Source organism: Saccopteryx leptura, chromosome 3, assembly GCF_036850995.1.
Source record: "Saccopteryx leptura isolate mSacLep1 chromosome 3, mSacLep1_pri_phased_curated, whole genome shotgun sequence".
NCBI lineage: Eukaryota > Metazoa > Chordata > Mammalia > Chiroptera > Emballonuridae > Saccopteryx > Saccopteryx leptura.
This window is the reverse complement of record NC_089505.1, coordinates 62,533,280-62,545,866: the sequence shown is the minus strand read 5'-3', so window position 1 is coordinate 62,545,866 and position 12,587 is coordinate 62,533,280. Positions and strand designations below refer to the sequence as shown.

Sequence of the window (12,587 nt, the reverse complement as noted above, 5' to 3'; positions counted from 1 at the left end):
AGGTGACCTTCTGTAAATTGTTCGGCCAGTTTGTTCAGCTGTCTGTTTCCCCGTTCCACTTCCCAAGGGATTTTCCCAGCTTCTTACTGTCTTGCCTCTGTCTCAGGCACTTCCATTCTCAAGGAGCCGCACTGGGGACTTCTGGAGAACTCTGATCCTGGTAGTAGCTGCCACTTTAGGTTCAGGGTTATGACCATTTTTCCCTCGTAGTGGCTGTCAGTTCCACTCGAGTGAACCTGCCAAACTTCTTTAACCTGCTTTTTTATTTATTTATTTATTTATTTATTTATTTAATTTTTCCAAAGCTGGAAACAGGGAGGCAGACAGACTCCCGCATGCGCCCGACCGGGATCCACCCAGCATGCCCACCAGGGGGCGATGTTCTGCCCCTCTGGGGCATCGCTCTGTAGCAACCTGAGCCATTCTAGCGCCTGAGGCAGAGGCCAGGGCCATCTCCACTCCAATGGAGCCTCGGCTGCGGGAGGGGAAGAGAGAGACAGAGAGGAAGGAGAGGGGGAGGGGTGGAGAAGCAGATGGGCGCTTCTCCTGTGTGCCCTGGCCGGGAATTGAACCCCGGACCCCTGCACGCCAGGCCGACGCTCTACCGCTGAGCCAACCGGCCAGAGTCCTCAACCTGTTTCTGAAGCAATAACCACCCAGTTGTTCCGCTGAAGGGAAAGCAGATGTTTGAGATTTGGAGATAGCATTTTTAGTGCACTTAGGTGGAGACTTCTCCCATTTGGATTCTCGAATCTGGGTTGGTGCTGGCCCAGGCTGCAGTCTCTGCAGCACTCCTCTCCCTCATCTCTTCCCCCTCCTAACAGCCACTTCCTGGCAGCATAACATTGAATGAGTTATTTTATCTCTGCTCTTCTGTAAAATGGGTTGACGGTACGTAGTACCTGCCTAATGTTACCACAGACAGTCAGGGAGCACCGGGCAGTGTCTGCCATTGACCAAGATGGCAAAGGGGGCAGTTCTCTCACCAAGGGTGCTGAAATTTAGTCTTTTTTTTTTTAATTTATTCATTTTAGAGAGGAGAGACAGAGGGAGAGAAGGGGGGAGGAGCTGGAAGCATCAACTCCCATATGTGCCTTGACCAGGCAAGCCCAGGGTTTCGAACTGGCGACCTCAGCATTTCCAGGTTGACGCTTTATCCACTGTGCCACCACAGGTCAGGCCTGGTGCTGAAATTTAGAAAGATGAATGGACAGGACCCCAGTGTGCAGAAAGCTAGCAAAATTATTGGATGGGAAAAAACCCTCCCCTCGCCTCTGTATCCTTTTAAGAATCAGGGGTGTGAGCAAGAAAACAAGATGGTCTTTGATTTGTTTGTTCTGTATTTTTCCGAAGTGAGAAGCAGGGGGAAGGGCAGACAGACAGACTCCCGCATGTGCGCAACTGGGATCCACCTAGCATGCCCACTAGAGGGCAATGCTCTGCCTATCTGGGGCATTACTTCATTGCAACCAGTCATTCTAGTGCCTGAGGCTGAGGCCATGGAGCCATCCTCAGTGCCCGGCCAACTTTGCTCCAATGAATCCTTGGTTGTGGGAGGGGAAGAGAGAGATAGAGAGAAAAGAGAGTGGGAAGGGTGGAGAAGCAGATGGGCACTTATCCTGTGTGCCCTGGCCGGGAATCCAACCTGGGACTTCCACACGTTCGGCTGACGCTCTACCGCTGAGCCAACTGGCCGAGGCCGAAATGGTCTTTGAGACAGGAGCCAACCCTTGTCCCGGGTTGTGACAACTGAATAAACTTCGTTCCTTTTGCACCAGCTCCTGTCATGATTGTGACTTGTGTTGTGGCAGGCAGCTAGCTGAACCAGCATTTGCTTTGTTCGGTTACACTAATAGTGTTAGAATGTCCAGTGTGTTTTTTGGGTAATGATGATACCCATATTCCTTTTCTTAATTAAAGACCCACCTTTGTACCTGTTTTTGTTAACTGAAAGAAGTCTCCATTGGATTTTTGTTTTACAAAAGAGAGAGAGAGAGAGGTGGAAATAGTGTTGAGGGTTGGTTTTGCAGTGAGCCCTTTCGGCGGCAGTGGGCACCCCAAGCGGCAGAAGAAGCTGTGCCAAGTTTCCTCCTGGGAACTACATTCAGCAGCTCAGCACAGTGTTGAGCCACCAGGACTTTCTTTCAACTGTGTCTGTGAGCATCTGTGCTTTATCTCACTTTATTTTCTGCATCCATTAGCAAGATGTGTCCTAAGGTATCAGAAAATCTTAAGAGAGCTCATAAGGGCGTCATGCTTAGTGTGAAAGTGGACGTATTTGGTAGATTATTTTCAGTTGGTAAGTTTTCAGATAGTTTCTGTACTACCCATAAAGTAGTCTTCTATTCTCAAAAGAATTCAAGTCTTTAGATTTAATTTTTACTTTACAGAAACACATTGAAGAAAAAAAATCACTTAATGACAAAAAATTAAACAGTGGAAGAAATCCCGAATGTGGGATATCATGACAACTGACCTGAGTCCTCAACAGGTCAAAGGTCAGAAAAAATTAATGAAGGGATAGTACTCAAGAATAAATGTACCTGAGTAGATAAATAATACAGACTCTGTACATTGATTTGAACAAACCAGTAATGTGAAATTTTTGAGGGAAACTTGAATAGGGATCGGGTATTAAGAAATAGCAAGGAATTATTGGTAATTATTTTATTTGATGTGATAATGGTATTGTAGTTTTGAAAGAAAAAAATTTTTTTAATCCTTAAGATTTTATTGTCATATAGTAAAACAAAATATGAAGCTTAGAACTGGATCACTTTGCCCTTTCACTTTTAAAAAGCTTTTTTTATTGACTTACTGGTTTGAGAGAGAGAAACACCAATTTGTTGTTCCACTTATTTATGCATTTGTTGGTTGATTCTTATATATGGCCTGACTAGGGATTGAAGCCACAACCTTAATCAGGATGATGCTTTTCTTTTCTTTTTTTTTTTAAGTGAGAGGAGAGGAGATAGAGACAGACTCCTGCATGCGCCCCTACCAGGATCCACCTGACAACCCCCATCTGGGCTGATGCTTGAATCAACTGAGCTATCCGCAGTGCTTGGGGCTGACACTCGAACCAATCAAGCCACTGGCTGTGGGAGGGGAAGAGAGAAAGAATAGGGAGAGAAAGGGACGAGAAGCAGACGGTCACTTCTCCCGTGTGCCCTGACCGGGAATCCAACCCAGGATGTCCGCACATTGGGCCAACATTGTATCCACTGAGCCAACCAGCCAGGACAAGGATGATGCTTTATCCAACTAAGCTACCTGGCCAGTGTGGCTTACAGCTCTTAATAGCCAGCATTCTGTTAGGTCTGCATTTGGGCTAAACTCATTGAAGGTTCAGCACAATCTTCTTTTTTGTTTTAGCCTTTTTGTAGAAAATCAGCTTAGTCAGCCTACCATAGCTACCCTGAGAGGAAATATTTTTATTTTAAAATATTTACCAAAGTATTTGGGTTTGAAAAGCTATGTCAGATTTGTTTCAAACTTATACTGTAAGTGAAAAGAATAGTAATAGATAAATGGTAAAAACAGTGTTAAATTGAATTTGGGATATAAGTAAATGGGGTCCATTTTACTATTCTCCTCCTTTTGCCTATTTTTAAAGTTTAAAATTTTTTTATTTTTTAACTTTTATAATAAAAAGCTAAAATATATATATATATTTCCTATTCTGGAAGAAAAATCATGGCTTCTTAGTTTTACTTGGCTTATTTAATCACAATACATTTTATTTTATATATGTCAGGAGCAGAATAGAAGTTTGTAATAAAATGTCTGAAGCCAAACCAAAATCAAAAAACCATTAATGATATATTTGCACACATCACAATATTTTCTTAAATTACCTGTAATGGGGCTGCTTTTGTTTTCCATAATAGCTAATATTTTATTTATTGAGAGAAAGGGGGAGAGAGAGAGGAAGCATCAGCTCGTTGTTCCACTTAGTTGGGCACCCACTGATTGGTCTCATACATGCCCTGACCGGGACTTGAAGTCGCAAACAGCTGGTGACCTTGGTGGTCTAGGACCACACTCTATCCACTGCACCAGGGCCAGTGCTAATATTTAAGTAAACAAACAAAGTTCAAGATATTATGACCCAATCAATGTTTGGTTGTCATTTTGTAAACTCTTAGCCTTATGGGAATGAATAATTTCATTCCACAAAACACTGTCAAACCATTTTAGGTGTCCTGTGGATTTAAGGAGGCAAAGGAATTCAACACTATTCTATTCTCTCCCTCTCCTTCCCTTCCCTCCTGGCTTGCACAGCTTAGACACTAAAGACAGGTTTCCTACATACTTACCTCCCTTCCCATAATTTACTGTCTACATTCATGTAAATATTCAGTTGTCATTAGCATAACTGTACTATTCCAGGAGATTCCTGTCCAAGCAAATAGCTAGCCATTCATTACAGAAACTTCCACAGACACCCATCAACTCTTAAATCTCCTCTAAAGAAAGTATCAACAGCCTGACCTGTTGTGAACCCTAAATGGCAAAAAGCCATTGTAGATTCGAGGCTTAGCAAAAGGCTGTTCTCCTCCATCTCCATATTGGCTGTGATGCAGAGTATTTGCACCCACTTCACTTGCTTCCTTGAGTTGCTGGAAGCAATTTACATGCCCTTCCTCTGAGTCTTTGTTTTCAAATGTTGGTAGATTTCATTAATTATCCTGTTTTTGCCTTGGGAGAGTTCCTGTCTTAGCCTTAGATGTGCAACTTTGTATCAAGGTCCTTGATTTGCATATGGCTATATAATAAAGCAAACTGGGGCTATGGGGCACTGGGATACTGCCACAGGCATTTTGAAGAGTCCTCCCAGTCCCATCGTTTTTGTTTTGATAAGTGTGTTTCCTTAATTCTGCACCCTTATTAGGAGCCGCGCTAGTCCCAGGCACTGACTTGTAGTGGCACAGCGGTAAAGCCTTAACCTGGAATGCTGAGGTTCGCTGGTTCCAAATTGGGGCTTGTCAGGTCAAGGCACATGTTAGAAGCAACTACTAGCTGATGCTTCCTGCTCCTCCCCCATTCCTTTCTCTCTCTCTCTCCTCTAAAATCATTCAATAAAAAATCTTAAAAGAACATACCAACAGTTTGCACCTAAAGCTTCCTTGCCTACAAAAATCCTTATTGTTCGCACTAATACTGAACTGTAGCACCATGACCTTTGTGCAATCCTAATCAAGTTTCTCACATTGAGAAACTCACCTTAAACCAAACTTACAATTCTCAGTAAATTGCAACTTTGCTGCAATGCAGGAGTTCCAAGCTGGGGCTGTCAACCCGGTACTTGGGATATTCTGAGAAAACCACCATGACTAGATACAGAGGACAGAGGACGTTACTCACCTTACAGGGGAAGCCCAATGGTGGCCACCCTGCACCTAAGCAGATCCTTGTCTCCAATGTACACACTATAGGAGGCAGGGGAGAGCACTACTACGAACTGCAGAAAACACTCTGGCTGTGTATGGGAAAGTCTGACCTTCCCCTCCATATACTTCGTGGGAACTTCCTAGGACCAGGTTTTGTAAACCCCCCCCCCCCACCACCACCACCAAGGCTACTGGCCAGCCAGCCATCTGGCGTCTTGGGAGGGGTAAGGATCATGTCCACCATGACCCCACAATTGTCTTCCAGTTTGTCAATGTGTCATGGTGGTGTTCTCTGTTATTACCTTATCAACGGGTGTATTGGTGATATTTGGCAAGCCGGAACTGGAAACACGTTTGAGATCCGGTGTTCTTTAAGTTCTGTTTAGGCAACTCAAACTAAGTCACTTTTACGTTTCCCACTTTAAGCCTACTCTGGTTATCCTAAAACATTTGGCTTTAAAATTATTTTCATAGTAGTCTTCGTTTTTCTCTATCATATGGCCGCATTTTCAAAAATCAAATTATTTTCTCACAAGCTGCAAGAAATGAATAAAACAAGAAGGAATCTGATAGCTACAGCGCGGGAGAATCCACTCAACCGGAATCACCTCCACTCAAAACACCAGCCAGCAGGTAGGCAGCGTGGTTCCGCGAACTGCATCTGGAAAGCGCAGTACGGGAGAGCGTGAAATCTGAGGCGCTTCCGCTTGGGGATTCTGGGAAGCGTAGTCCAGGAACCGTGTGTAGTCCGTGGCACATCCGCTCCTGGAAGGCGAGGTTGGGTTTGAGGTTGCTTGCCGTGTGGTGTTAACCCCGCGTCCTGGCGATTCTTCTGAACCTTCTTTGCTTCGGCGTGGGGTGAACAGTGGCTTGGTCCTGCCTCCTGGGTAAGGGAGGCCGCGGCCAGCGGCAGAGGGCGGACATGGAGGCGGCGGCGGTGAGCATCCGCTCAACTGAGCCTCCCGAGTTGGGGGCGGGCTTGCGTGGGACTTGGAGTTTTAGGGGCTCCCGCGCTCCGCTGCCCCAGGTTCCCTTGGGGCCCACCGGCCAGCTCTGCCACTTTCTTGCGGTAAAATAATGGGCGAGTTCCTTGATCTCCCCTTGCCTCAGTTTCCTCATGGCAAAAAAAGGTTACTTCTTCCCAGTGCTGTTCTTGTGAGGATTAAGTGAAGTTGTACATAAGAAGCTTCAAGATGGTGCGTAGTGAGTAGTAAAATGTTGGCTGTTCATCATTAATTCTAATACTGAGAAAGGCGCCGTGTTTTCTGCAAGCTCCTGCGAGCCCGGGAAGGGGTCGGAGCGCGCTGAGCGCTGCCTGATGTGGCTGCTTCTGCATCTGGTGTCTGTCCAGCCTCTGGTTTAGGAGGAGAGTGACTTCAGCCGCAACCTGGAGTAGGTCCTCTGTGGATTTTCTCGGACCCAGAAACAGTAGTGATCTCGGCTTTGTAGAGTGGCTGACTACACGTGTAGGGAGACCTTAATAAGTATGAAATGTGTTCTAAACCTGTGTTGTTGATTTAAATGCAACAGGACTTATTAGGCTTGGGTTCTTACTAGTCATTATTTTCTTGTATGTGAGAGAAGAAACTTAATGTTGAGAGTCTATTCCAGGTTAATAACATTTGCAAGTAATTACACCTGTTAAAAGAAGAAACCAGGGCAGTTTCACTGTCTTTACCGGTAGAAGAAATTATCTGTGAGACAACCAGTTAGAATTAGGTTTTTTCTAAGGGTAACCATAAGACCCAGGACAGAGCAATCATCTCTGAATTCTGAGTTCCTTAAAAGAGTAATTTTTCTGGAAGTCACATTTACAGGGGCAATTTAATGATTTCTAAACTGCTGCTTGTCTAGCTGCAGGAAATAGGGACTACTGGCATTATTATCCCCATTCACAGGTGACTAGAATGACACACAGATTAATGACTTGCTCAAGGTTTACACTGCTGAGTAAAAAGTATTAAGTAGAAATAGAAGAGTTTGAACCCAGGCATTTTGACCCCAGTAAGTTATGCTGCCAGCCTACTTGCCTCTCATTTACTCTTTTTTTTTGTATTTTTCTGAAGCTGGAAACGGGGAGAGACAGTCAGACAGACTCCCGCATGCGCCTGACCGGGATCCACCCGGCACGCCCACCAGGGCTTTGCTCTGCCTTGACCAGAGCCACTCTAGCGCCTGGGGCAGAGGCCAAGGAGCCATCCCCAGCGCCCGGGCCATCTTTGCTCCAATGGAGCCTTGGCTGCGGGAGGGGAAGAGAGAGACAGAGAGGAAGGAGGGGGGCGGGGTGGAGAAGCAAATGGGCGCTTCTCCTATGTGCCCTGGCCGGGAATCAACCTGGGTCCCCCGCACGCCAGGCTGATGCTCTACCGCTGAGCCAACCGGCCAGGGCCTCATTTACTCTTAACACTCAGGCTCAGGAACACTCTCGAAGGTACAAGACACACTAAGAGCTGTTTTAAGGAATGTTTATGAACAATGGGCGCTGGCTGGGGTCCCAGGGGGAGCTGGAGTCCAGCTCCTGTTCTCACTAAGCTTTGTTGCCTCTGCCTCTGCCTAGAGAGAGGGGTACCTCTCTGTGCTCCTGTGAGGCGCCACGTGGACTGGCAGCGACCCTAGCATCTCTCATGATGGCTTTCCCTTCCCCAGTTTTGCCCTCCCAGAATTCTGCCTTTCCCCAAAAGGAAGAGGAGAAGAATGACCAAGTTCCAGGTGAGTTGGGTCTGCCTTTCTGTTCCTTAAAATGACATCTCATTTCCACAAAGTTTGGACACACACACACAAAAGAGCAAAGAAACACAAAGGTCGGACACAGACTTTTCCTGCTTGGAAAGAGTGAAAGGGATCCAAAGGTACTTGACAGATTGTTGTGTGCCAGCTCTTGCTTTCTGCTTACTTACAAATAATAGAGTGGAAATTAATAGGTATTTTTTAAAAATAAAAACTCCCACTTTATAAACATGTTTACAGATTTGCTATTTATTTTCCCACATTCCTTTTTATTTGCATTTACACGTATGTACTTGTAATCACAGCTTACCATTTTGAATTTTTTAAAAAGATTTTATTTATTGATTTTACAGAGTGGGGGGAGTGAGAAGTATCAACTCATAGTTGTTTCACTTTAGTTCATTGCTTGCTTGTTGCTTGTCATATGTTCCCTGACCAGGCAAGCCCAAGATTTCAAACTCACGACCTCAGCATTCCAGGTCGATGCTCTATCCACTGCGCCACCACAGGCCAGGCACCATTTTGGATTTTTACAGGTTAATTTTATATTACCTACGACTTCAATGGTGTGATGCTGGTGGTTGAGGCCAGGCAGTTCCACGTTGACTTTGGGCAGATGGTAGAGGAACTGCAGAGCCAGAAAGCGTTGGGGCGTTCCGGTTTATTGGAGGCTCGCAGAGACCAGTGAGTGAATAAGGAAAACCACTTGTCACAGTGGAGGGCAAGGGATCAGGAAAACTGCCGCGGTAGCGGGAGTGAGATCTGGGAGAATCGCGCCTGAGTGCAAGCACCCATAGCTTTTCACAGAGACCGGCACGTAGATTTCTACCATGTGCTCAAGCGCTAATCATTCAAAGTACTTGCAGCCAGAAAACCAGTAAGCTAGCCTAACACAGCTGTTTTCCCAACAAATGGCTTCATCATTTTCCATAGTATACATACTGTATTTCCCCATGTATAAGACGCACCTTAATTTTGGGGGCCCGAAATTTGAAAAAAAAAAAGAATTACGTAAAGTTATTGAACTCAAGTTTTATTCATTATAAAATGTATACAACTCATCACTGTCAAAACTACCATCCATTAGCTTGTCTTCATCTGTGTCTGATGACGAATCACTGTCTTCAACAATGAGTGCAAAAACAAACACGAAAAAGTGGGAAATGCAAGTAAAGAAATCTACAACCCCTGTATAAGACGCACCCAGTTTTTAGACCCCAAATTTTCCCCCCCAAAGTGCGTCTTATACATGGGGAATATGGCATTCTTTTCCCCCTTTTTATGTGGATTATGAATTTTACCATTTTAAAGGTGTTTGTAAGGACAGTTTTCCTACAACCTTTTTTTCCCAAAAAGGAATTTTGAGACTTTCACCATTTTTTTCTCTCCTTAAAGTTCTAGGGACTCAGTTTTCTGATACAGGGTGCCTCATATTTGTGGAAAGAATGTCTAAAGTATGGCTTGGTGCAGCCAAGTCCAGCTGATAATGAACTTGGAGAAAAGAAATTTAGTTTCCAAACAAGAAGATCTGGATTCTTTAATTCTAAGTTTAACCATATATGTATTATAGTGAAGTGTCTGTTTTATTCATTGACGTGTTAGCATATTTGAAAGAAGTACACCCTTAGTCTAGGAGCACCAGGGACTTGCTTGGCCTTATTCCCTGGAACAGGAGAGTAAGGATATAGATGGTCTTGTTTGCATTTTGACATAAATAGATTTGTGAACGTTCAGATACCTACTGAAGCTCACTCAGGCCCTAGCTGACAACTAACTTAAAAATAAAAGGCCAGAGGCCCTGGCTAGTTGGCTCAGCGGTAGAGCGTCGGCCTGGCGTGCGGGGGACCCGGGTTTGATTCCCGGCCAGGGCACATAGGAGAAGCGCCCATTTGCTCTCCACCCCCCCCCCTCCTTCCTCTCTGTCTATCTCTTCCCCTCCCGCAGCCAAGGCTCCATTGGAGCAAAGATGGCCCCGGCGCTGGGGATGGCTCCTTGGCCTCTGCCCCGGGCGCTAGAGAGTGGCTTTGGTCGCGGCAGAGCGACGCCCCGGAGGGGCAGAGCGTCGCCCCTGGTGGGCGTGCCGGGTGGATCCCAGTCGGGCGCATGCGGGAGTCTGTCTGACTGTCTCTCCCCGTTTCCAGCTTCAGAAAAATACAAAAAAAAAAAAAAAAAAAAAAAAAAGGCCAGAGTAAAAGGCAACAAGCATTCATTTTATTTTCCTTCTTTTTCCAAGTGAGAATAGGGGAGATAGACTCCTGTATATGCCCCGACCTGACCAGGATCCACCCAGCAGCCCCTGTCTAGGGCCAATGCTCTGCCCATCTAGGACCATGTTCACAACCTGAGGCAAAGGCTCCAGGGAGCCATCCTCAGTGCCTGGGGCCAACTCACTGGAACCAATAGAGCCATGGCTGTGGGAGAGGAAGAGAGAGAGAAAGGGGATGGGGAGACGTGGAGAAGCAGATGGTTGCTTCTGTGTGCCCTGACTGGGAATGAAACCCCAGACATTCACATGCCAGGCCAGTACTTGACCACTGAGCCACTGGCCAGGGCTAAGCTTTCATTTGAGATGCAAAAAAAGTAGCTATTGGGGAAGCAAGAGATTCGAGGAGAAACCCAACTATGTTCCCATTAGGAGACAAAGGCCAGGGGTAATTCTGAAAAAGGAAGGGGGGTAATTATACATGAATAGAAGGGAGGAATTTATGTGGATGGTAATAAGCTAAGGGTGGAATTTCTATAGGTGCAGAGTAGCTACCACAGTGATGGTAATTATAAAGAATATAATTTTATAAATCAGAATGTCTGCTTTCCTGTTAGCTCTGCAAACAGTTGTTGGGGATATGCTGCTGCTTGAGGCCCAGTCCAAAGGTTATTTTGCCCAGTTGTAACAGTCTCAAAGTTTGAGGAGTAAAACTTGCCAGGCACCTCCTCTGGGATGGCAGCTCCAATTCCATTTTGAAGTGGATCTGTTTATATTATTTGTTACACACTCGTGGTTCAATGACCTGAGCCAGGAGTTTCAGGTTTCCCGAGTTAGGGTCAATGGAGAGACCCAGAAGAAAGGTGACTGCTGCATTGTGGGGCCGAGGTCACGCTGTGTGCGTGCCTGGCATGTCTGCTGGATGTGGGTCCCCACGGATAAGACAGCCCCTCCCCTGAGGCAGTTTTCTCAGCATTTGTCTCTTCCCACATGTGGTAGCTATTTGTTCAGTAGTTGATGATCGGAACTCCAGCCACATCAAATAAATACAGAGATCAGCAAAGTCTTTAGATAAATAATTTTAATTTCCACAGAGAAAAACACCATACAGAAAGTTATGAGACAGATAAGAACCGAATGAGGGATGAGGATGGGAGTTTGCACATGCAAGAGAAGGTGCGTTGTTCTCAGGAGGCATCTCACTGATTGATGAATGAGATTGAAGATGTGAGCGAGTAGAATGGACCGTCAGTACATGAAAAAATATCCAAAGATGACCTTTTTAAAAAGGCAAATATATGGAAATATTTAAAAAGAACTGTTTTTTATCACTTATCAGATTACCCAGGATTTTAAAAATAAGATACTGTCAAGTTTTGGCCAGAATCTGGAGAATCGGGGACACTTCTAATCTCTTAAAGGAAAAGTGAAATGGGAAAATTGCCATTATACTAGCAAAACAGAGACATGTATTTTTAGAAGCACAATTGCTACTTCTTGGAACTTATTCTAAGTAAAAGCTAGACAAGTTGGCTGAGATCCATGTAAAAATATGTTTTTTTTGCAGCATTATTAACAAACATTTTTAAATTATTGCATCATTTAATTATTTAGTATGGTTAAACATAGATCATCACCTTATTAAAAATTTATTCGTTGATTTTTAGAGAGAGGAGAGGAGAGAGACAGGAACACTGATCTGTTCCTGTATGTGCCCTGACTGGGGATTGAACTGGTAGCCTCTGGATATTGGAACAATGCTCTCATCAACCAAGCTATCCTACCAGGGCTAGATCATCACTTTTATGAAACACCTTCTGGCATGAATAATGATAGTTATCATAGTGATGGTTGACATTTATTGAGTACTTCGCATGTGTCAGATACTGTCCTAAGTCCTTGACATAGCCTCATTTAATCCCCTCAAGTACTGTGATACAATATGGAAATTGACGAATTGAGAAGGAAGGTGACTAGTTCAAGGTGACAAAGCTAGTAATGGACAGAGCCTTAGAGTGTGAATGGAGGCACTCAGTCTCCAGAGCCTGTGCTCTTAACTGTGACACTGAATGCCACTGCAATCAACAGATACAGCATGTTCCTGGGAACAGAATGTTTGCGTACCTGCCCCCGAGGGGTCCTGAAGGCCTGTTAGATTGGCTGACATAGATGAATAGCGGTACTACCAGGGAGAGGAGGAGGTAGGCACCATTATATACTGTTGACTCTAAATTAACTTCTTACAGTGTCTGGCACTGACAGTC

At 44.9% G+C, this 12,587-nt stretch overlaps 1 protein-coding gene across 1 annotated transcript in view; it reads left to right on the top strand.

Annotated features, from left to right (window-relative positions):
* The first annotated feature begins 6,170 nt into the window (after positions 1-6,170).
* The window catches only part of ZNF235 (zinc finger protein 235), a 39,722-nt gene continuing 33,305 nt past the window's right edge, over positions 6,171-12,587 (top strand). The window contains exons 1-2 of the mRNA XM_066373704.1: positions 6,171-6,280; positions 7,951-8,102. Of these exons, the coding sequence (XP_066229801.1) occupies positions 8,088-8,102 (15 nt within the window). The 5' untranslated portion in view covers positions 6,171-6,280; positions 7,951-8,087. The remainder of the gene's footprint in view (positions 6,281-7,950; positions 8,103-12,587) is intronic.